Source organism: Kogia breviceps, chromosome 2 (assembly GCF_026419965.1).
Source record: "Kogia breviceps isolate mKogBre1 chromosome 2, mKogBre1 haplotype 1, whole genome shotgun sequence".
NCBI classification, from domain to species: domain Eukaryota; kingdom Metazoa; phylum Chordata; class Mammalia; order Artiodactyla; family Physeteridae; genus Kogia; species Kogia breviceps.
Window position 1 is genome coordinate 16,716,734 of NC_081311.1, and position 24,857 is coordinate 16,741,590.

A 24,857-nucleotide genomic window follows, 5' to 3' on the forward strand; every position below is an offset into this window, starting at 1 on the left:
TACAGAAAGGACAACAAGGACCAAGGCTCCTATTTTGATGGAGGAGACGGATAATTTTTATTTATTTATTTATTTATTATTTATTTTTTTTTTTTTGCTGTACGCGGGCCTCTCACTGTTGTGGCCTCTCCCGTTGCGGAGCACAGGCTCCGGACGCGCAGGCGCAGGCGCCATGGCTCACGGGCCCAGCCGCTCCGCGGCGTGTGGGATCCTCCCGGACCGGGGCACGAACCCGTACGTGTGCAGGCGGACTCCCAACCACTGCGCCACCAGGGAAGCCCAACGGATAATTTTTAAAAGTAGATATAGTAAGATTTAAGGGGTCAGGTGGTGGTAACCACTGTGAAGAGCATAAAGCGGGGGGAGGGTCATAGAAGGCAGTGAGCTGAGGGGTGGGGACAGGTGTGGTGCCATCTTTAGTAAGCTGTTGCTGGAAGGTCTGTTTTTGTTTGTTTGTTTTTTTGTGGTATACGGGCTTCTCACTGTTGTGGCCTCTCCCGTCGCGGAGCACAGGCTCCGGACGCGCAGGCTCAGCTGCCATGGCTCACGGGCCCAGCCGCTCCACGGCACGTGGGGTCCTCCCGGACCGGGGCACGAACCCGTGTCCCCTGCATCGGCAGGCGGACTCTCAACCACTGCGCCACCAGGGAAGCCCTGGAAGGTCTGTTTTAAGTGACATTTAGGTAGGCCCCTGAAGGCAATGAGGGGCTTCATAAAGCCAAGAAGAGAGCTTGTCTTCGAGCTGCTCCCTTTCAAGCCTGGGAGGTAAGGACTTCTTGGAACGGTCCAGGATAACATACAGAAGCCGGCACTCAAAGAGTTCTCATCCGTTCTTCGTTTTGCATTCTTGCAGAAGCTACACACGAATTGACATCTTAATAAGTTTGCCATCCTACTCTTATAAACACTTTATTTTTTAAGTTTTATTGAATTATAGTTGATTTACAATGTTATGTTCATTTCTGCTGTACAGCAAAGTGACTCTGTTACACATATATATACATATATATTTTTTCATATTCTTTTCCTCTATGGTTTGTCCAGGATATTGAATATAGTTCCCTGTGCTCTACAGTAGGACCTTGTTTATCCATCCTGTATATAATAGTTTGCCTCTGCTAATTCCCAACTTCCAGTCTTTTCCACTCCTACCCCCTTCCCCTTGGCAACCACAAGTCTGTTCTCTATGTCTGAGACTTTTTTTTGTTTCATAGATATGTTCATTTGTGTTGTATTTTAGATTCCACATAGAAGTGATATCATATGGTATTTGTCTTATTTCACTTAGTATGATCATCTCTAGGTCCATCCATGTTGCTGCAAATAACATTATTTCTTTTTTATGGCTGAGTAATATTAAACATTTTTAATAGACAAGGCTAAATTTCAGATACGGTATTTACCCTCCTGTGGAGTGAATCAATCCTGTTTTATTTTCTTTTGTGGGAGGGAGCTGGACTTTCTGCTTTACTCACAGGCCTCACAGAGCAAGCTTTCTCATTTGGTCGTTGGATGAGGGTGTGGTGTATGCCTTTGGGTTCTTTTCTTGGGTTATGATCACAGTTAGTGTTAAACTACGACATGCTGCCTGATCATACACGAGGATTTGGTCATCCACATAAACATGATGTTGTTGTGAGTTCACTTTTCTATTTAGAGAAGCACGTCAGCTAGGAATACCTCCACCTTATTTCCCAGACGCATGCGTGCTGAGCAAGTTGCCAAAATAGCCCTTTGAGTAAGTGGCAGCTTTAAAAACCATCCAGCTGCTGACTTCAAACTAGAAGGTCAGCAAAGGAAAGTGGAAGTTGGATTCTGAACGGTCAGGGTGCCCACAGAAATTTACTGAGGGTCAGGATTTTGGAGACTTGAACAACTAGACTGGGGCTTCTCCTTGGATTTCTTACTTGTTACCTATCTTTGTCTCCTCTCTTCGGACTTCAAGATGAATGTGCAGGCTTGCTCCAGGTGTGGGTACGGAGTATACCCTGCTGAGAAGATCAGCTGTGTAGACCAGGTCAGTAGGCTTTTCTTGGCCTTTGGGAATCATAACAAACATGAGAAATTTATCTTCTCACATATGGACATGTGGGTTTTTTTAAAACCACCAAAATAAGATGCTTTCCCCACTTTTCTTCATTTCTACCCATTTCTAGCTACATCTCCTGTATTGCCTCAAATTTTTTTTAATTCATTTATGTATCGTAGCCGTGTATGTGTGTTTTATCACCATTTTATCACTAAAGCTCATTTTTTTTACCCTGAAATATATTAAGAATCCTGAGTGTGAAAAAAAAAGGTAATTTTGCTAAATCTCTTTTCTGTTCGATTTCTAGATATGGCACAAAGCATGTTTTCACTGTGAAATTTGCAAGATGATGCTATCGGTTAATAACTTTGTGAGTCACCAGAAAAAGCCATACTGTCATGCGTAAGTGTTTGACGCCTCTTCCCACCACCTCTTGAGTTGTGTTTATCTTTTTTTTAACAAGTAGCCAACCAGAGGTTCAAATCACCCACTCCAGGGTTAAATCCAAGAAATGCCTTCTCAAAAGTTTTTACTTCCATACAATCATTACAGAGACCTAAGATGGGATTTTATGCAATGGACAGAAAGTTGAAAATTTCAGATTTCTTATAAATAAAAGATCAAATCTGTCCACTACAACCTCATGTCAAATTATTAAATATTGTGCAGAACAGTGTAATTTCCGTGAATATGCATGAAGCTTTAAAACGTTTTCTTTTAAATAATTTCAGAATCCTTTTCTATTTCTTCAGAAAGTTTTTAAGTGATCATTTCCAGTTAAATCTGGTCTTTAAGTTAAATAGGTTGAATTTATTTGATTAGCCTTTGTTTTCTTTAAGACGCATTGCCTGGAAAATCTTGAATTTAATTATTAGGTTTTATATTTTTAATTTAAAAAATGACTCTGCCTTTAAGAATAGTCAGTCATCTTGGATAAAGTACAGTTCTAATTTTGGCTTATATCTACTTTTTGTAGCCATAACCCCAAGAACAACACTTTTACAAGTGTCTGTCACACTCCATTAAATCTAAATGTGAGAAAATCTCCAGAGGCCATTTGTGGGGTAAGTTACTTAATTTTGAATGTCAAAATAGCCTTTAAAGAAGATTTCTTAGCTCAGGCACCTGTTAGGTTTTTAAGTTTCTCTGCCTAGATGTGAACCTGCCCATTTTCTCCACATATACAAGCAAAGTATATTTAAATAACAAATATTGCTATTTGCCCTACCACAACATAGAGGCCAGTACACAGGATAATCTAGCTTGAATATCTGAGATCCTTGTATCTATTTTAATCTCTCTGTGTCTGCCAGCTCTGGACACCTTGATGCAATAAGCTGTGCATACACTAGGTGCTTAATACATAAAACAAAGTTTATATAGTTGGAAAGTATTACAAGGGCCTTTCCTTTCTTTCCCCATGATATTTTGGTACAGACATTGAAACCTCTAGTTCTGTACTCTTAAATCTCTCCGAATTCAGTAGTGTTTCAGTTTATTTGCAGTGTTTAAGATCTCTTTCCCTATGGGTAGCGGTAGGTCAAAGATGTTTCGATTTGGAACTGATGTTTGGATAGACCGGGAGGCCATATTGATAAACCAACATCTTTTGAAAAACCAACAGTAGAGTTTTGTCAGATAACTGTTGATTAAATGCTTGCATTTATTAAAATGATGAATCATTTCACTTCCCTCCCCCATGCTCCACAACAAGTTGTTTTTGGGGATGGAGCTAGCAGCTTTCTAAAATTAGAAAATGACACATGAGGTGGAAGGCTGTCTAGTAATCTGCCTTCCTCATGTTACCTCACCTCATCCTGACTCTCCGCCCTGCCCAGGCCATGTCCTCCTCAAGAAAATGGTTTAGATTGAGTTTATCATTATCATGTGGCTCTCTACACAGACTGCCAAATAGCTTATTTCACTAAATGCTTTGCACCAATTGTGAGTTTATTATTTTTTTACAAGCTTATATAGTATTTACTGTACAGTCAGTTTATTTAATACATTACAATCCAATAAAGTAAATACTATTATTATCCCATTCTACTGGTGAGGAAACTGAGGCTCAGAGAGTTGTTCATTTATCATTGATTTCTAAGGATTAACGAGCCTTAAGAATTCACAAGCCATCCTAGATTACTGAGAAGGCTAATTCTTTTAGGATTTTGCTTTCATCTCTGTTTGTTTGATTTTTGTTGTTGTTTGTTTTCATCTCTTTTTGTCTAAGGGCAACTACACAAAATTACAATCAATACTGAGTTTAGCTCTCAGTTCGCTAAGAGTGCCAGACACTCTTTGAGGCCCGTTATCTGTGTGATCTCACTTTTTCTTCACAAGAACCCTCTGTAATATTATCATATCACAGTTGGCGAGGCTGAGGCTCAGAGAGATTAAATAACTTGCCCAGTTTTACCCGGCTTGTCCAATGGGCACAAATCCAGATCTCTCTCACTCTGGGACCTGTATCCTAAACTGCTCCATTGGTCTACTCCCATGTACGTAGGGGGTGGCAAACCCTCTAGGAGGAAGAAAAAAAAGCACTTATTTATGTTTACAAACATCCAGATTTTTCTGCAGTTCTGAGGCCAGAGTTTGACAGGTTGAACACAAGGAGACGTACTTATACATCAGAGTACTATTTGTATTTATTACAAAAAGATCCATAATATCTGTATCTTTCATCCTATGCGAGGTATCAACTGGCATGTCCCGCTTACACTCTTACAACAGGTCACACAGTATTTACCTTTTTTTGAGGTGGTAGTGGATTCACTTTCTTTTAACTTGTATGACAGGCCCGACCTGCAGCAAGATCACTGCTGGTTCTGTTTCCAGCCACAGACAGTGATGTGAGCTTCTCAGGAAGCCTGTGTGTGTGTATTTGTTCGCATCTATGTAAATATATGTGTATGTGTATAAAAATGTATGTGTGCATGTGGGGAGTGTATGTAGGTATGAATATGTGTACACGTGTATACATATGTGTGTACATGTGTATACGCATGTGTGTATGTATATGTACACGTGTATACATATCTGTGTGTACAACTGTGCATGTGTGTGGTGTGTGTATCTTGGTGTGTGTGGTGGATGTGTGTTTACATGGATGTGTATGTACATGCATATGTGTGTACGTGCGTGTGTGCATGTGTGTACATGCATATGTGTGGGTGTGTACATACATATGGGTGTGTACATTCATATGTGTGCGTGTGTGGGGGTACTGAACAATTGACTGCTGAGACCCCTTTCTCCTCCTTTCCAACCAGGGAAAAAATCTAATGGACAACGATGTCCATTCTAGGCCCCAGGTCTTTTTTTTAAAAAATAAATTTATTTATTTATTTATTTATTTTTGGCCACGTCGGGTCTTGTTGCTACACGCAGGTTTTCTCTAGATGCAGCGAGCGGGGGCTACTCTTCGTTGCGGTGCGAGGGCTTCTCATTGCGGTGGCTTCTCGTTGCGGAGCACGGACTCTAGGCACAAGGGCTTCAGTAGTTGTGGCACATGGGCTTAGTTGCTCCGTGGCATGTGAGATCTTCCCAGACCAGGGCTCAAACCCATGTCCCCTGCATTGGCAGGCGGATTCTTAACCACTGCACCACCAGGGAAGTCCCCAAGGCCCCAGATCTTATAACCATTCTAGGGAGTGTGGTGGATTACTTTCTTACTCCCTTTTCTTCTCTGAGAGACTTTGCCAATTGAATAAAAAACAGATTCATGGTGCACATGCTAAAATTTAAAAAAAGGAAAGAAAGGGATGCTTCAGTAATGGTGATGAAGGAGAAAAGTAAAGATTTTAAGTTGGCATTTGAAGCAGGTTGACATTTTTCTGATTTTAAAATGTCATTCTTTAAAAAGTAAATGAATAAATAAATATTTACTAAGACAAAATTTCCTGTTTGGTAGGTGTGAATGGAACTTTTAGCAGAATAGAACATCTGGGTTCCCTTCTATTTGGAGAATGAACTTTAGCCCTTAATGCTTCCTTACCCACCTATTAACATTTATGGCTTTTTCTCTCTTCCTGCTTCCTCTGAATAATCATGAGTACTGTGAAAGGTCTCTGGGGAGGCAGACATGGCCCTCACTGCCACGCCACGCCCCATGATGGATTTGTCCTGTGAGACGGGGCAGCAAATACGGCTTCCTGTTTATTTTTGGTCATGTGATTCTGATTCCGTAAGTCAATGGCTCTCAAGGAGGGCAGTTTTGCCCCCCAGGTGATGTCTGGGGACTTTTCTGGGGGACAGAACTAGGAAGGTAGGAATACTATTGACATCTGGTGGATAGAGACCACCTGTCCTGCTCAGCTTAGTGCCGTGCTCTAGACAGCCCCCCCCAACAAATAACGAACTGGCCCCAAATATCAGTGGAGCTGCCAACAAGAAACTTTGCCTTGAGTCTGTGTAATGTTTGTGGTAGTTTCTCAAAATCCAAGGGAAAAAACATGTTAAGATCTCTCAATTTATCTATTTTAAAGTATACATATTAGTGCAGCGTTAAGCAAGCCCAGACAAAGTGCCTTTGACAGGGAACTAGAATTCCTGGATTGTGAACCTGGCTCTGCTAAATCATTGAATGATTTCAATAAGTTCATTTCTCTTCTCTGAGCTTCTTTCCTCACCTGTAAAATTAATGACTTAAACTTCAACTTGTTAAAGTTGCAGGTTTCTGGGCCCCATCTTGGATCTCATATGTTATGATATCTGGGTTTGGACTTAAGACCTGATTTTTTGTTGTTGTTGTTAGTTCTTTTTATGTTCTCCCTGAGAAATCTTTGCCTATTCCATAAGTCATGAAGATATTGTTCAATGTCAGTTCTCCTCAAATTGATCTACACATTCAATGCAATCCCAGCCAAAATCCTGGTGTTTTTCATAGAAATTGACAAACTGATTCTAAAATTGATATGTACATACAATGATTCTAGAATGGCCAAGAAGTCTTAAAGAACAAAATCAATGGACTTAGGTTACCAGATTTCTAGACTTACTATAAAAGTAGTAGTGATTAACTCAGCATAGTATTGGTGTAAGAATAGACAGACAGACCAGTAGAAAACAATACAACATCCAGAAATAGAGCTGCACATATGTGGTCACTTGAGTTACAACAGAGGCACCACTGCATTTCAATGTAGCAAGAATGATCTTTAAATAAATGGTACTGGAGCGATTGGACACTTGCGTAGAAAAAAATGAACCTTGATATCTACCTCATACATAAAAATTAACTCAAGGTGTGTTATAGATCAAGATGTGAAAGGTGAAATTATAAAGCATAGGAGAACAGCTCCATGAATTGGGGGAGCCAGCATTTAACAAGCTCTCTGGGGGTTGCACAGGCTAAAGTTAAGAACAACTGCTCTAATGTCTAGTGTTTTCTAAGCTGAACACTTGGTGTTGTGTGATTAGCTCGTAGAGATGTTGCCTTTTTAATTACATTGCTAAATAGAGCTTTGCCCGCAGCAGGTGTTTTCTATGTGGCCTTTGGCTGGTGGTACAGATGAAGCTGTGGTGACACTGACAGCTATGGCTTGTAGTGCAGTTAAGATGCTTTGCAGTTGAGACTTAGGATCCCCGCCCCAGTTTAGCTGTATATTATTTGTTTCCTTTCCCATTTCTGATGGAAACATTACTGATAATATCTTCATTGTGCAGATCGATGACCAGGACGATGGCAAACGGTTTAAATCGGTTTTTCACTGGGATATGAAATCCAAGGATGGGGCGGCTGCACCTAACAGGCAACCGTTGGTGGATGAGGTGAAGGAAGAGTTATAAATGGGTTTGGAAACAGAGAAAAGAACGACACCCTATGCAAATGAATTGTATTATCAGTATTACTTCTAGAGGGCGTTGGTTACACTTTCTTTTATCCAGTTGGTAATTCCAGCTGTCTGCAGAAGACCCAGCATTCACCTCAGCCAAATCTGCTCCAGTCCAAGCTCCCTGACTTCTCCCTTCCAACCACTGTGTTTCTGTCACTGGGATCAGACACCAGGCTGGAAACCCAGGCTGCCTTTTCTTCTTCTGACCCTTCACTCAGCTCCACCCCTTCCCTCCCATTTCACTATCCCAGCTCTGAGCCCCATCATCTCCTGCCTGGATCTCTGTGCGGACCTTCCCTCTCCTGGGTTTGCCCCTCTCCAGCCTGTTCTGTGACAATGGTCACACACACCTTCCTGCTTGTCTCTGAGTTACTCGTCCCATCACCTGAGAATCTGTGGTCATTCTCTGTTCACAGCCTCATCATTTCAAAATTCCCCAACCATTTGTTTTTAATGATCCCAATAAAACAGTCCCAACAGTGCAAAGTCACCCTTTGTCCACTATCTCCAATCTCAGGTCCTTCTGTAGAGGAACCCACTGTTCTCAGTCTTGTGGGTACCCTTCCAGACTCTCTCTCCTCATTTACAAATTAATATCTGTATAATATATTTTTTTGTTACTTACATTTATATATGACTACTGCCACTTATTGAAGGACCTTTAATGGGTTATTTAACCTTTCTTTTCTTCGGCTTTCTTTAAGTTCAATTTTTAAGTGAACTTCAAACAGTTCCTGATTCACAGAACGATTGTAAAAGTTAAAAGAGTGTATAAATGTAAAGATCTTAGAACACTGGTCAGCACCATAAATATCAGCTAGTATTTCTTATGGAAAATTACAGATGTATATTTCTATTGAAATGTATAATTTCGTTTTTCCATGAAACAATATGCATTGTTTTACAACATGCATTTTTCGCTCAACAAATACCCTGGAGATGTTTCTATGTCAGCAACCTTTTACGCTGTCGTAGGTGGGTAGATCACAGGTACAATCATTAAGAGGGGATGTATCATGCTTTCTTATTGATGGGCAGCGTTTTTCCCATTTTTTTTTTCTGTTATGAATTTGCACTGAACACCTTTATGCAAAAGACCTCTTTGGGGCACAGTGAGTGTTTCTCTAGACCAGATAATGGAAAATGAGGTTGCTAGATCAAGAGTCTGTGCCTTTTTAATTTTAGTGGATGAACTGTCAAACTTCTGTCTAAAATGGCTGTACATTTTATATTCCCACAGGCAGAGTATGAGAACACCCGTCTCCCACAGACTCACCAACACTTGGTATTACCAGATAAAACTTTTAACAACCTGTATTTTGTTGTTTGAATGTAAACTTCCCTGATTGGGAGCGTAGTTGAGCATACTTTCACATGTGAATGATCTGGATTTCCAGATCGCCCAGAGATGGTCTGCGCAACTTGCCCCACCTCCAGCCCAGTTGGTTCCTCATCCTGACCCCCAATTCCCATCAAGCCCACCTCCTCATGGTCTTTCACATGAAGCCTATCACTGCCTTCATGCTTTTATTCATGGCAGCCCCCACTCTGAGAATTTATTCAACATGTATTTATTGAGTATTATACGCCAGGCATAGTTCCAGGCTACTGGAATACATCAGGGCACAAAACAGATAAAAATCCCTGCCTTCATGGAACTGACCTCCTAGAGTAGATGTTTTTCTTTTTCCCTTTGCATCATCTGTCAACTGACCTTAGCCCTGGAGGACCAGCTCAAATTCCTGTCCAAACCAGGGGCCATCATATACAGATTGCTTTTTCAGAACTCTCACTGTGTTTTATCTTCAATCCAGTACATTTAAACACACAAATGCTCTCTAATAGCTCATTGTTTCATATGTTAGTTTTATCTCCATAGATAGGTCACAAGTATCTTAAAAGAGAAACTTGGATTTTTTTCTTCTTTTTTGATTTTCTTTTCCTTGTGTTAACTGCTTAATCTAATGCTTGGCACACAACAGGTAGCAGGTTTTTGAAGCTTGGCTGACTAGTGCTGATTAATCTCAGATGGCCTGTCCACAGCAACTCCCCGCTGCCCTTCTTGGTGCAATAATGAGCCAAGAAATGTTAAGTTACACTTGGAACTCTTCTATGATATAAGTGAATCTCAGAAAGTTTGGTTATTTAGGATATTAGGTTATTTTCTAGTTTGAAAAAAAATGAACATTCTGGTTAGGTGAGACCTACCATAAAGCAAGAAGAGTTTATAGTTTTTAGAAAATGTCTATTTTTTCTATCTTATATTGACAATGTATGTGAGTGTTGCCGGGAGGGTGGTGTAGGTAGGGGGACCTTACCAGGCAAATGTGTGGGGTCTGTGTTTGTATACGTTTGTGTTTTTCCTCTATAGAGAGCCTATTGGACTGGATATGGGGAAGGGAATGTTTGGCGCCCAGGAGCTCTGCCAGACGTTGAAGTCGTAAGGATGGCTAAGGCTCAAAAGTCACTGGGTGAGGTAAGGGCCCTGGAAAGTTACTTTAGCAATTAGTTTGAATATCCCTTTATTTTAAGATTGTGGTAGACAGAATACTGGCCCTCCCCAAAAGATTCCCACGTCCTAATCCCTGGAACCTGTGTGTATGCTACTTTGCCTGGCCAAAGGGATGTTACAGATATGATTACGGTAAGGATTTTTCTTTTTTATTGAAGTACAGTTGATTTACAATGTTGTGTTAGTTTCTGATGTACAGCAAAGTGATTCAGTTATACATATACATACATTTATATGTATATGTCTATTCTTTTTTAGATTCTTTTCATTATAATTTATTAGAAGACATTGAATATAGTTCCCTGTGCTATACAGTAGGACCTTGTTGTTTATCTATTTTATATATAGTAGTTTGTATCTGCTAAACCCAAACTCCTAATTAAGGTAAGGATAGGAAGATTATCCTGGATTATTAGGGTGGACCAAATGTAATAAGAGTCCTTACAAGGAGGGAGGCAGCAGGGTCAGAGTCAGAGAGAAGATGAAGTGACAACAGAAACAGAGGTCAAAACTGTTTGGGGCCATAAGCCAAGGAACGCGGGCAGCCTCCAGAAGCTGGAAAAGGCAAAGAAATGGATTCTCCACCAGAGCCTCCAAAAGGAATCAGCCCTGATGCCCTATTTTAGATTTCTGACCTGTAGCACCATAAGAGAGATCTTAGTAGGTTTTCATCGTAGAAAAGGCAATTTTAGCCCAGATTATGGAAATCCTTAGTGATCTGCACAAAGCACCCTCGAGTCCTCTCCATACACCCAGGGCACCTGCCCCTTGAAGAAACCACTCTGGAAAATATTGCTAGTCTTTAGTAACTTTTCTTTAGCAAACGAAAGGAAGACAACAGAAACACAATTGCTAAGGTGGAAAACAGACCATCAGAGATACTCAAAAGTAAGGAGCAGAAAAGAGCAGACATTTCACTCCCAGTGCAGCAGAACTGTCTCTAGTACCAGAAAGTCTTCTGCATAATAATTGCTGCATATTATCCTACAGGCCTTTGAGTTAAAGGGCATCCCTTGGGTGGTGCCAGGTTCCACACAGTTTAATATAAACACCGAAGGAGAAACCCTTTGACCTGGGAAATATGCTTTCTTCAGCCTTGAAGGTGTTATTTTTTTTTTTTTTTTTTTGCGGTACGCGGGCCTCTCACTGCTGTGGCCTCTCCCGTTGCGGAGCACAGGCTCCGGACGCGCAGGCCCAGCGGCCATGGCTCACGGGCCCAGCCGCTCCGCAGCACGTGGGATCCTCCCGGACCGGCGCACGAACCCGCGTCCCCTGCATCGGCAGGCGGACTCTCAACCACCGCGCCACCAGGGAAGCCCCTTGAAGGTGTTATTTAAATCACCAAGTGAATAACATTTTCAGATTTATTCCAGGTGGCTGAAGTATTTTCCGAGTATCTTCTACATCCAATTGCATCGGTTCTGATGTGCTTGCTGCTGCAGTTTTATTCGTTCTCATTGTATTTCATATCGGTTCTCATGCTGACATTGGTCTGACCAGCAGGAGTACACAGAAGACCGTCAGCAACAGCGGGGCAAGGGCAGCTTTCCAGCCACGATCACACCTGCTTATCAAAGGGCCAAGATAGCCAACCAGCTGGCCAGCCAAGTGCGTGTCCTCGCGCTTATTCACCACTGATTACGCTAATGTTTGTCATTCGTGAACCCCTGGGATTCAGATAAAATCCAAAAGGAGGGTGCTTCGGGGCAGTAGGTACCCTTAGTGTGATATTATGGAGAAAACTATGTTCTTATCTTTCCCCTGTCATTCACTCTCTGTGCCTTGTTTGGGCCGCATCTATCACATGGAGAGAAGACCATGTAGCTCACCACAAGACTGGACCAAATAATTTCTTGTGGTGACGTTAGCATTAAGGACACTGATTTTTTTTTTTTTTTTTTTTGCGGTACGCGGGCGTCTCGCTGCTGTGGCCTCTGCCGTTGCGGAGCGCAGGCTCCGGACGCGCAGGCGCAGCGGCCACGGCTCACGGGCCCAGCCGCTCCGCGGCATGTGGGATCTTCCCGGACCGGGGCACGAACCCGCGTCCCCTGCATCGGCAGGCGGACTCTCAACCACTGAGCCACCAGGGAAGCCCAGGACACTGATTTTTATTAAGTGGATGGTAGAACCTCCTGAAGAGTAGCACAACTTGTTGGTTAAGAGCTCAGATTTTAGAGCTGGACTGTTGGGATTTGAATCCTGGCTTTCTCACGTAGTACCTGTGGGACCATGAGCAAGTTACTTGACCTTTCTGTTCCTCAGCTGCTCTTTTGTAAAATGGGGAAAAATCATAGCCTTGCCTTATTTGGGATTGTTATGGAGATGAATGAATATTTTGTTACTGTTTAGAAGTTCCTGGCACTCTCTTGGACTTAACACATGAGCATTGATGCTTTTTGGAGAGGACCCCGTAGAACAAACCAGAAAGACTTGCCATATGTTTGCGTTGAGTGTTGCCCGATGGTGTAGCTTCAGGACAGCCACAAGGAGAGGTCCTACAAAGCCTGTTGGCTGTGACCTTGACCCTGTGCTGTCCCCTCACCAGGTGGAGTACAAGAGAGGGCACGACGAACACATCTCCAGGTTCAGCACAGTGGCGGATACCCCTGAGCTTCTCCGGGCCAAGGCGGCGGGACAGCTTCAAAGTGATGTAAGAAACGATGGAGGCCAGATGCAGTGATTCTCATTTAAGGTTCCCCGTTCTTTCCTGACGTGGAGGAGGAGGCAGGGAGAATGCAGGCGGCATCTCAATCCTGTGCGGGGGCCAGGAAGAACTTTCTAAGGTCGAGGATGGTTAGATCAGATTTGACAGCTAGCAGAGACCTTGCAAAAACTTTTCCTTAGAGAGAAAAGTTTACACGGTGTTAGTAACAAACCAGGTATATCTGATTAATCTTAAAGAAGTCTCTCCTTGTCACTGCAAACGGTGGAAGATAACTTCCGAAGAATTTCTGCCATTTGCCTTTTCATAGCCCAGTTGCTCCATGGCATACTGAGACTGGGAACTAGTATTGCTGTGAGTGGGAAGTCTAAGCATGAGTCCAGGTTCAGCTTAACAAGTGGCTTCCGCTTGGCTTGGATTGAGAAGCCTCTTTCATCTCCCAGACTTGCCTGGCGGCTCCTTGAGGGCAGAAGCCTTGCTTCTCTGCCTGGCCTCACCCCCTGGTATACAGCTGGCGCTCACAGGTATGTGTCGAGTTCTACATTGAGCATCTCCACGTCTCAGGCGGTGAGCTGGGTCCTGGGAATAAAATGGTAAATAAGATACACAGGGTCCATCAAGCTCTAAGCCAACTACATTGCATAAGAGCTGTGACGGGAGATGTGCAGGGTGCTGTGGGAGCCCTGAGCAGGGCTTCTCAGTCAGATTGCCTGGGAGATGGTGGGATTGTGGCATGTGATTCAAAATTTGTTTTCATTTTCCAGGTGAGATACACAGAGGACTATGAACAACAGAGAGGGAAAGGCAGTTTTCCTGCTATGACCACACCTGCTTATCAGATAGCCAAAAGAGCCAACGAGCTGGCAAGTGACGTAAGTGTCCAGGGCAATGTTTCCATGGGAGAGAAGGCAGCAGGAGTTTACCTGGGCCTGGCGAGTCCAACTTCCTGTCTCCTTGTCTCCGTTTTTTTGCACCGTGGATACAGGAAGTAGCTTTCCTACATAGTTTTCAATCAGTTTTACCAGGACAATGATCAGGTACTTTTATGTCTAAGACACATTCCCTAGACCCAAGCAGAAAAAGAATATTCCACAAGACATTCGTTTTTACTGTGCTGGCCCCTGTGCATAAGAGGCTAAATTTATCCCTCCTCTTCAAATAGGTGAGGTACCATCAACAATATCAAAGAGAAACGAAGGGAACGGCTGGTCCAGCTGCTGGAGCTGAGGGCACATTGACAAAGGAATATATGGACCAGTATGGCCAGGTATGTGATAAAATGACGTCCTGCGAGACCCTTTTTGATGGTCATTTCTCAGTTTGGCAGCCCTCTAGCCTGTGACACAACCTATGACCGTTTAATCGGGGGTTGGGCTGTGATTTTTCTTTGCCCTATTTATGAAAGGTGGAATTTCCAAGCCGGAAAGTAGCAAACAATTACACAGGGCTCAACTTGCCTCACTTAGGAAAACAGATTCTAAGCACTTTTTCTTTCCTTTTTTAAAAATAAAGGACCTATATCAAAATGGTGGGTTTGCCAGGAATAAAGCATCCTCATCTATTCATTGAAGAAAAGTCCCAAGGACTAAGGACTGGCTGTGTTTAGCCTGTCACTGCATAGGCACAAAGGGATCAAAATGAATTTCTTGAAAAATATTGAGCACTTCTCTGCCACTGCAGGACTCATTTTCTTAGAAAACGAATTTCTTATCTAGGTTGCTAGATAAAGCGATATGCCAGAGAAAGTAAGCCTTTTTCTCAATTTCACTTCTGAAATGAACCACATCTTGGCAGGATGTAAAAAGGTTGAGTGACAATTGCAGCTAATTTTATTTGCACATCCCTCTGATTTTCTGGTACTAGACAGGTGCTGTAAGGGACAAAGGGAACATTATTTTTTCATGGTTGTAAGTAAAGAATGTTGGAAGACCAAGCATGTGTCCGGAAGGGTACGTTCAGTGGGCTTGGGTGATGTTTCTTTCTTAATTTGACAGTTGTTTAAATTTTTTGGCACTGGGTACACTTTACAACCTATGTGACATTCAGTATACATCATTTATAAAAGGAAACAGATAACTTATTTCTCTTCTTCAGAAAACCAAGTTGCTTATATTGGGGATATATTCATGTGGAACTTAAAATGCACGTGAAGACAGGTTATGACCCTTTTGCAAATGTCTATCTGAGCAAAAATGTTTGGTTTTGAATTTAAAAGGGCATTTTATTAAATTTCATGATAAGTCAGTTAAATGGTCTCTCAGTGCTTAAAACTCAATGAAAATACGTTTTTATTGGTTTCATGTTGTAAATAGGTTGTTTAGAATGCTCAGGAAGACTTTTAAAAGTCAGTTTAAAAAATATTTGGCTTCCATATTTAGCAAAAAGTATTTTGTTCTAAATTTGGGCTATCCTATCTGCCACTAGTTGTAACACACGCATATAATTTCATGTGTGTATCTAGACCTGTCTATACACAGTGATGAAATGTAACTTCATAGTATCATAGTAGAACCTTGATTATTAGGACATTTTGATTGAAGTTTCCAATCATGATAATAACAAATACAAGAATCAAAGTGGGTGTCGTTCGATAGCACTGCCAGCAGCTGTCAGTCAAGAGGACTCCATATCCTGTGGCATTTTGCTGTGATTTACTGTGACTCACCAGGGCGAGAGTAGGAGGGAGTGATAGAGAAGCAGGCAGACAGTCAGATACACTATAAATATCTGTAGTGCCTAAAAGACCAAACAATTCATTCTTTTTTTTTAAATAAATTTATTTTATTTATTTATTTTTGGGCTTTCTCTAGTTGCGCCGAGCGGGGGCTACTCTTCATTGTGGTGTGCGGGCTTCTCGTTGCGGTGGCTTCTCTTGGTTCAGAGCACGGGCTCTAGGCATGGGCTTCAGTAGTTGTGGCACACGGGCTCTAGAGTGCAGGCTCAGTAGTTGTGGCACATGGGCTTAGTTGCTCCGTGACATGTGGAATCCTCCCGGTCCAGGGCTCGAACCCATGTCCCCTGCATTGGCAGGCGGATTCTTAACCACTGTGCCACCAGGGAAGCCCCCATTCTTCTTTTTAATGAGTAGTTTTTTACGTTAATGGACTATACCATGTAATCTATAATTTGTAACCTGTCAACTCCCCAATAGGATTAAGGGTCTCAAAAAGATTTACATACACAATATATATTCACATAAGCACAGACGTTAAAATGAAGCTACAAGCCAACTCCAAACCGTAAAGCAGAATGGGCAAAAGAAGGTTACCAAAGAATTTGAGAGTCTTTGTTGTTATTATTTTTTTCACTTACTACATTTGGCCCAGAACATTCTGGCAGCCAAGCATAAAGGAGCACTCAGGCCAAAGAGTTGTCATTATCGGATAAAAAGGAAGCCTGGACATTCTAATTTGACCCCACTATTTCATTTAAGAGAGTATGTGTGCTAGACTCTGAACCGTGATGCTGGAGCAGGGCAGGCCCCTGCTTTGGAGGAGGCCAGAGAGAGATGGAGTCATGAGCCCAAAGGGGCACACTAAGGGCTGTTCCAGATTTGTGGGAACACAGATGAGGAAGCAGCTGATTCTGCCTGGGGTGGGGCTGGGAGTGAGGGAGGAGTTCCCTGGAGAGAAGGTAGCATCTGACGGGGTCTTGAAGTACCTCCGGTTGCTGGCGAAGTTTTACACTAGTAACGTGATGACAGTTCCGTGAGAGAGAAGGTTCTTCTTTGTGGGAGAGCCAGGGTGATGTGGGGAGGAGGATGGAAGAAATTAAGACTCGGGTTGTAATACTTAGTCTGAAATATACATTTGGTCCCAGCTGAGATCATCTTATTGCAATGTGAAGTCTTTTCGGCCAAATTACAAAAACTCAAATAGTTACATAATATCTCTTTCTTGGTAAATGAAATGAATCCATCACTGGGGGAGACAGTATGTGGAATATCAATGTGTCTTTCCATAGATCTGCTAAGGGGCCTGAGAACGGTGGCATTCGAGACTACTGGAAGACAAAAGTACTTTCCAGGTGTCATTTAAGAAATGAATACTCTGGTCTTCCCTGGTGGCGCAGTGGCTGAGAGTCCGCCTGCCGATGCAGGGGATATGGGTTCGTGCCCCGGTCCGGGAAGATCCCACGTGCCGCGGAGCGGCTGGGCCCGTGAGCCATGGCCTCTGAGCCTGTGTGTCTGGAGCCTGTGCTCCACAACAGGAGAGGCCACGACAGTGAGAGGCCCGTGTACCGCAAAAAAAAAAAAAAAAAAGGAAGAAATGAATACTCCAAAATACTGAGCCTAGGAGACTCATAGAGTACCTTGATTTATCTGATGGAGGTGATGATGTAATGATAATAGTTACCATGTATTCAGTGCTGACTGCGTGCTGGGTCTACCTCTAGCATCTACCACCTTAACGACCACGTGCTACTGCTCTTACGGGTGGTCACAGGAGTTTCCAAGGTGGGCGGGCCTCCACGGGAACAGGCTCTAAGAGAGATCATTGCTAGTCCCCCACCCATTCCAGGAGTGGAGCATTACTGATTAAACTTTTTGCTTGACCCGGCAGGGTTACTCAGAAGAGTATGGCGAGCGCAGAGGAAAAGGCAGCTTCCCGGCCATGATGACCCCGGCTTATCAGAATGCCAAGAAGGCCAACGAACTCGCTAGTGATGTAAGTACCACATTGGGACGACCCACAGAGTCACAGAAGCAGAGGAGAAATGAGACTTTGAAGGCTGTGCTTACTGAAACCTATATACAGTTAAATTTTTCAGAGCTGAGTCAAAGCAGAATGTTAGCCCTCAATTCCTAGCCAAATTTCTGACATCTGCATTTTTAGCTCATGCTGTTAGGTCACATTTATCTGCCTCAAAGGAGATTGACGTGGACAAGCCACACAACTTACTTGAAGTCAGCTGAAGCAAGTGCACATACCGGTCCAGCTAGATAAGCTGGGGTTAGGAGAGTCTTTGCAAAATAACCCATCTTAGAAATTGAGCACTTCAGAGGAATAGCTGATTAAAATAAATCGTATGATTATCAAACTCGGTGTAACCCGGTTGATAAAATGATTTTTATTTGCAGAATGTTAGCCAGTTGGCAGTCCTTGAAAGATAAGCTATAATTAAACTTGGTAAAGTGACAAAGCACACTGCAGATCTCACACCAACTTGAACTTGATCTATGATCAGAAGCCCAGCATTCCCTTCACACCCCCTTTGCCCTTCTCCTTTACTTTGTTACTATTCAGTTATTACCCATTTCCTTAGAAGAGTGCACTTTTCCCTGAGAGGGGAAGTAAAAGACACATTCATCACTGGAGGCTGGATGAGAAATGATTGTTAAAACCGAGGGCAGAATGGGTTTTGGATTATACCTTTAGGTATGATCATTTTGAGACCTTTCTTCATGCAGAATTAGAATGTACAGTGTAAAAAATGGGAAAGGGGGCAGTAAAATTTTCATATAAAAGGGACTAAGTGGTTTACGGACTTTAGTGGAGGAAAAACCCATGCGATTATTTTTTCCTCCAGAAAATTCTATTAAATAAATGTTGACATTAAATGCGAAGTAAGTGTGGAGTAACTTCTCTCATGGAGCATGAAAACAGCAACTCCAGACGCTCTTCTTGTGCTTCTTTCAGATAAAATACAGGCAGGACTTCAATAAGATGAAGGGCGCTGCACATTATCATTCCCTCCCAGCCCAAGACAACTTGGTTCTCAAGCGGGCTCAGAGCGTGAACAAGCTTGTGAGTGAGGTACGTATGGGCACAGTTTCACCTGTGTGCTGTCACCTCCTTTATCTCCGACAGACAGCGGAGGGGTGACCCCAGAAGGAAAAGTTCCATGTAACACCACATAAACTACACGAGTTACCCGTTCCCAAAGAACGAATAGTCAGTAAAAAGCAATTCACAAGACAGCCTACAATCAAACTCATTAAATCTTTTTCTGATGGTTCAAAAGTTTCTTCCCAGAATTCTCACAGGGCTATAGATATTCCAAAGTTCCCAACAACAGACTTCTAGTTGCCAGAATACTGGAGCCGATAAGCTTTATAACAATATGTCATTCTTATAGAGTGGAAATCGAAGATGGGAGTGTTTTGAATGTGGAAACTCCCTCATTCTCTTGTTATTGTGGTCAGGTTTCTGAGAAGCTGTGTGTACCGTGTGAATTCCCCTCGCCTTAGAGGCTGACCTGGCTGCCAGAGACTGTTTTGTTTGGCCTACGCAGTGGTTAGGATTTTTATAATTGCTAGGACTATTTGGCAGGGAAATCTCCCCTCTAGCTCCCCATATCCTTTTTAAGTCCTGGAGTTTCTTCATAGTAGCTTCTCTGTTTGCATTGCCTATCGGGACCCTGAAGGCATTTGAGTTGTCAGCCTCTTGGCAGGCTATTCATAGGACTCACCTAGCAAGTTATCTGAAACTCAAAAAAGGATATGCAAATTTCCTAAAACATTTTTCTTCTCTAACCCCTAAGAGTCAGTCTTTTACCCCAAAGTGTTCCTTAGCCTGTGGTGCTCTAATTGCTCAGAATCACAAGGGTGACATTTCCTGGGCCTCATCAGCAACCTCAGATACTTTGAAGTAGTAGAAGGGTGCCGAGCACTGGGAACCTGCATTCTAAACAAATATTCCACATGATTCTGATGCTCTAGGCCAGAGGTCAGCAAACTATGGCCTGAGTGCCAAATCCAGCCCACAGCCTGTTTTTATAAATAAAGTTTTATTGAAACACATTATATTATCTATGGCTGCTTTTTTTAAAAAAATTATTTATTTATTTATACAGCAGGTTCTTATTAGTTATCCATTTTATACATATTAGTGTATACGTGTCAATCCCAATCTCCCAGTTCATCCCACCACCACCACCACCACCCCAACTTTCTGCCCTGGTGTCCATATGTTTGTTCTCTACATCTGTGTCTCTGTTTCTGCCTTGCAAACCGGTTCATCTAGAAGTAATATTTTTATGACACAACTGCAGGGTAATTTTATTGTCTATGGCTGCTTTTGATCTACAAGAGTTGATATAAAGATGGGATGTCCCGCAAAGGGGCAAATATTTACTATCTGGTCATTTACAGAAAAAGTTTGCTGAACCTTGCTTTTGACTCGGAGAACATTAGATCTAGATGGGATCTTTGCAGTCTTTAGGCCGTCTCTTTGTCATAGGCCTGGAAAAGTAAAGTGTCTTGTTCTGGTTCAGATAGACTTTTAGGGACAGAACTAGAACCAGACAGCTGATAATGTGGTTCTACTCAGGAATAACATTGTTACCATTTTGACCTCTTTCTGTGTGAATATATCATAAACTAATATATGAATATAAAAACATACATTTGTAGAATTAGAATTCAACGTATATACAGTTTTGTGTACTTTTAAAATTTTATACCATATTGTAAGCATTACAATGCATCTTGCATACTTTAAAAATCATATTCCCACCAAATGTTTTATAAGATATGATAAGTTGTATTTCCTTTGGTAAGCGGTCACAAGGGAACCTTCCATTTCTTTTTGCTCTTATGTTTACCTAGTAAGACAAACCAGCCAGGCCTCTATTAATGGTAACCACCCTTCAGCTGCCTTCTCCAATTACCTGGGACGACTTGGAGTCTATTTAGTAACTATGGACTCACATCTTATATCTAGCTACCCAGGGGAGCTCAACTAGCCATTTAAAATTAGAAGACACTTTACATCTATGAGTGGTCTCATTTATTACACTCTTTTGTAAAGTAACTTTTTTTGGTTAAATTCTACTTAAGTATACATACAGAGAAGTGCGTATGTCATAAGTGTACAACAGGAAGAATTTCCACAAGTGGATATGTCTGTGTAATTAGCACCCAGATCAATAAACAGGACATGACCAGAAGTCCAGACACCTGTCCCCAAGAGTATCGACTGTCTGGATTTCTAAAACGATTTTGCTATTTTTTTGAGCTATATGAAATCTTAAAGTATTTACTCTTGAAAGGGGCTATATATTTTTAATATTCAGAACCAAACTGATTATTTACTTATCACTATTTGAAAGGAAAACACATATTGTTAACCTACAGTATGCTATGCCTGGTATTTTAAAATCTTGGGTTGAAAGTTTTCTAAAAATATCCGAAGTCGAGTCCTGGTGACATTTTCAAGAGTGACTTCAGGTTTGGTTCTCTTGTACATCTGGTGTTTTGGTTTCCAAGGTGGAGTATAAGAAGGATCTGGAAAGTAGTAAAGGTCATAGTATCAACTACTGTGAAACACCTCAATTCAGGAATGTGAGCAAGATCTCAAAATTCACCAGTGATGTGAGTTTTTAATGCCTACATGTCTGTTTGGCCTTTTTTTTTTAACAACCTTAATTTCTAGGTCTCCTAAGCGACAGTCTATGTGAATGTATCTGGGTGTCTTGGAGAAGCATGACCTCTTAGGCACAAATACTATGAGTTTTGATAGAGATTGCCTGCTGGGGCTGGTCCATGGAGTGTTAAATCCCCTGGCATGCACTTGACCTTGAGTCCCCAGGATGCACTTGCATCCTTCGTGTATAGCAGTATCTGGCTCCTACTGGTGAATGCTGGCGAGGGAGCTTGGCTGAGCGTGCAACGTCCCCTCTCAACTTGACTTTGTGCTTCTTAAATTAGTACAAGATCTCAGTTAACCTGCACAGTCACCTGGGGGAGCCAGGTGTTATTTCCCCATCTTACAGGTGAGCAGATATATGCTGGAATGGCCTTTGCAGATTTGGAAATTCTCGAAGTCTGGGGATGTATCCTTGAGAACATCAAGGACTAGTTTTTATGATTCTACTTCTGCTTAGCTGCGTATAATAGTAGAATTTAAAATCACTTGGGACTTCGTGAGGCTCAGTAGGGAATGTCTTCTACATAAGTGTCATGGTTAAGAGCACCAGCTTTGGAGCTGACGGACCTGGTTCCACAATTAGCCAAGTGGCCGACTTCGGTCACGTTAAGTCCTTGGAGCCATTTTTCCCTCTGTAAAATGGGGATGGTAATAATTCCTTCCTCCTCATAGAGTGCTTGTGGAGATTAACATAGGTAAGTAGAACTGTGTCTGATGCAGAGTAACAGTATTCTGTTGGAATACTCTCAGTGCCTGGAAACTCCATGGCCTCCCAGGGTAGGTGATTTTAATGTAGCTTCATTAGAAGCTACCCACCTTTTCTTATTTATGACTTCTTGTCATCTTGTTTTATTCTCTGTTTGGTAAGCTGCATTTGGGACATAACATCGTTATTTCACATGGTTGCGGTAGTGACCAATGTGTCATGTATAAGTCACAGATTTTGGCAAAGTTGAGGTTTTATTCCTCATATATTTAGAACTGGAGGTAATAGCATGCAGTGTTGTGTACTAGCCCCCAGCATGGGGCTTGCATGCAGCCCCTGTATGATCAGTGCTTGTCCTTGGAAAGCTCCACACCTGTGTGATGGGTTTTCACATTGGAAAAATCTGGTATATTTACAACTGAAAGTGTTAAAAAAAAAAAAAAAAATCAGGTCCGTTTTGTGCCGTCTGGGTGCATCAGATCTTATGTTTGCTTGTGTGCTTGTCTCACCTCAACTTCTTGAATTTTAAGTTATTTTTTTTAAGTTTGTCTTATTTTTAATTGAGAGACACACTGAATACTTAAATAGGTTCTATTTAATCATTTATGTTTTGGATTAGTGCATTAAGATGAGTAGTTTATCTTCAACGAGTTGGGGAGAGAATGCTTTTGTTGAAGGTTTTGTGTTCCCGTGTAGAATAAATATAAAGAAAACTACCAGAACCACATGAGAGGCCACTACGAAGGAGTTGGGATGGACAGACGGATGCTCCATGCTCTGAAAGTTGGAAGCCTGGCAAGCAACGTGAGTCCTGTTGTGAAGGGCCTGCAGGTCCTGGGGGGTCTGTTGGCGTGGAGAGTGGTGGGGCACAAGGAATTCAACCAATTCTTTTTCAACCTCCCCTTTTTTAAAAAATCAGTGTTTTGTTGTGTAAAGATTGACCCAGAAGAGTTTGTAAATGTTAATCAGTGCAACCAAGGCTAGGTAAAAAAATCTTTGAAAAATTTTAAAAGCTTCAATTTATTAAACTCAACTTTCTCTGCTTTGAAGAGTACTTAGATCTATTGTAACTGATCCACTATGAGAAAAACTTTCAGTTTCTGAGAGATAAAGAGAAATGGATGAGCACAATTCTCATTTGAAATGCTTCAAATTTCCAAAGCATTGCGATTTATTTAGAATTGGTTGCTTGGTTGGCTGATTGGTTCATTCATTCATTCAATCTTAGTGTTCATAGAAAACTTCCTGTATCCAGGCACTGCTCAAGATACTGGCATAACGATATAGATCAGGACCCTCTTTTCCCAGTAGCATGTGATCTATTAATCTCTCTTTGGCTTTGTCAATTCAGTTTACAGGTTTGTAAATGCCAAATTGTAAATCTTGGAGGTAAAAGACACTGAGAAGGAACTGATTTCATTATTAAAACATACAAACGTCAAATTTCCTCTACTTGAGAATGTCAAATTTGACCTTCAAAAATTTTTTTAAATGCTCTGAAGACTCTTGACTTTTCATTTATTTTCTGGGGGTTAGCCAAGAAGCTCTTTTGTTATATACTTGTCTGCAAATGCTTCTTTTTAACAAAAAACTACAAGGGGTTCCATGATTAATAAGAAAGATAAAATAAATGTGCTACAGATGACGTTAACTAATTTTAGATTAATTAAGAAGAAGAATTCAAATTAATTAAAAACAGAAGTGTGAACATAATTTTATTTTCCTTGGAGGTGATGAAACTGAATTAATTTTGTTTCTGGTTATTTTTAAAAGATGCTTTTATGACATTCAAACAAGGTCAAAAGAGAGAGGGGACTAATTTCTCTTTTCTTGTTTTTTTCTTTGTGTTTCAGATTGCCTACAAGGCCAATTACAAACATAATGCTGTCGACTACAACTACCCAGCCACCCTCACTCCTGCCTATCAGACAACAATGAAACTGCTTCCCTTGAAAGATGTATGTCCTTTTCCAATAGTCCTTTCTGCTTTACTCCTGTCACTTCCCTCCAGTGGAGTGATTCTTTTTTTTGGCTGCTGTGGGTCTTCGTTGCTGAGCACGGGCTTTCTGTAGTCGCGGTGAGCGGGGTCTACTCTTCGTTGTGGTGAGCTGGCCTCTCATTGCGGTGGCTTCTCTTGTTGCGGAGCACGGGCTCTACGCATTCGGGCTTCAGTAGTTGTGGCTCGCGGGCTCCAGACGCGCAGGCTCAGTAGTTGTGGCGCACACAGGCTTAGTTGCTCTGCGGCATGTGGGATCTTCCAGGACCAGGGATCGAATCTGTGTCCCCTTCATTGGCAGGCAGATTCCTAACCACCGAGCCACTAGGGAAGTCCCAGTGGCGTGATTCTCAGGCAGCAAGATGGAAAGAAACAAGATACAACAGTTCATAGGAGGTGGAAGGGACTGAGAAAGGGGAACTCTTTTCTGATAGGAAGTCCATATCTACACATTTCGCAACTCTTAGATTTCCAACATAAGGTGGGGACAACTCTGGTTTCATCTTGAAAATATCCTAAGGTTCCATTTCACCTCTTAGAGTTTGGGAACTGTGTCTGCTGCTGGGCACATTAAAGTATTTATTCCCTAAAAATGATGATCTTTTTTTAAAAAAGTTGTGGAGTATGGTATGTTTAAGGACCAAAGGGAGTAAACTGAAATAGCTATAAGTTGAGAGGAAATGGTAACATTGACTTAAATTTTTTCCCCAAGAGCGCTCGGGAAATATGTGTGGAATAATATGTAT

At 41.9% G+C, this 24,857-nt stretch overlaps 1 protein-coding gene across 50 annotated transcripts in view; it reads left to right on the plus strand.

The window, feature by feature from the left end:
* The first annotated feature begins 1,654 nt into the window (after positions 1-1,654).
* Positions 1,655-24,857, plus strand: part of NRAP (nebulin related anchoring protein) — a 70,800-nt gene continuing 47,597 nt past the window's right edge. For 8 of the 50 annotated variants that reach the window (XM_067024635.1, XM_067024625.1, XM_067024639.1 and 5 more), the window contains exons 1-12: positions 1,755-2,017; positions 2,337-2,431; positions 3,006-3,093; positions 10,238-10,342; positions 11,882-11,986; positions 12,924-13,028; positions 13,805-13,912; positions 14,203-14,307; positions 17,603-17,707; positions 18,680-18,796; positions 22,812-22,919; positions 23,969-24,073. In XM_067024635.1, the coding sequence (XP_066880736.1) occupies positions 1,946-2,017; positions 2,337-2,431; positions 3,006-3,093; positions 10,238-10,342; positions 11,882-11,986; positions 12,924-13,028; positions 13,805-13,912; positions 14,203-14,307; positions 17,603-17,707; positions 18,680-18,796; positions 22,812-22,919; positions 23,969-24,073 (1,218 nt within the window). In that variant the 5' untranslated portion in view covers positions 1,755-1,945. Of the gene's footprint in view, positions 2,018-2,336; positions 2,432-3,005; positions 3,094-6,089; positions 6,216-7,696; positions 7,802-10,237; positions 10,343-11,878; positions 11,987-12,923; positions 13,029-13,804; positions 13,913-14,202; positions 14,308-17,602; positions 17,708-18,679; positions 18,797-21,249; positions 21,355-22,811; positions 22,920-23,968; positions 24,074-24,857 lie in introns of those variants that run through there. The other 42 variants (XM_059054817.2, XM_067024618.1, XM_067024609.1 and 39 more) reach the window with 17 other exon arrangements.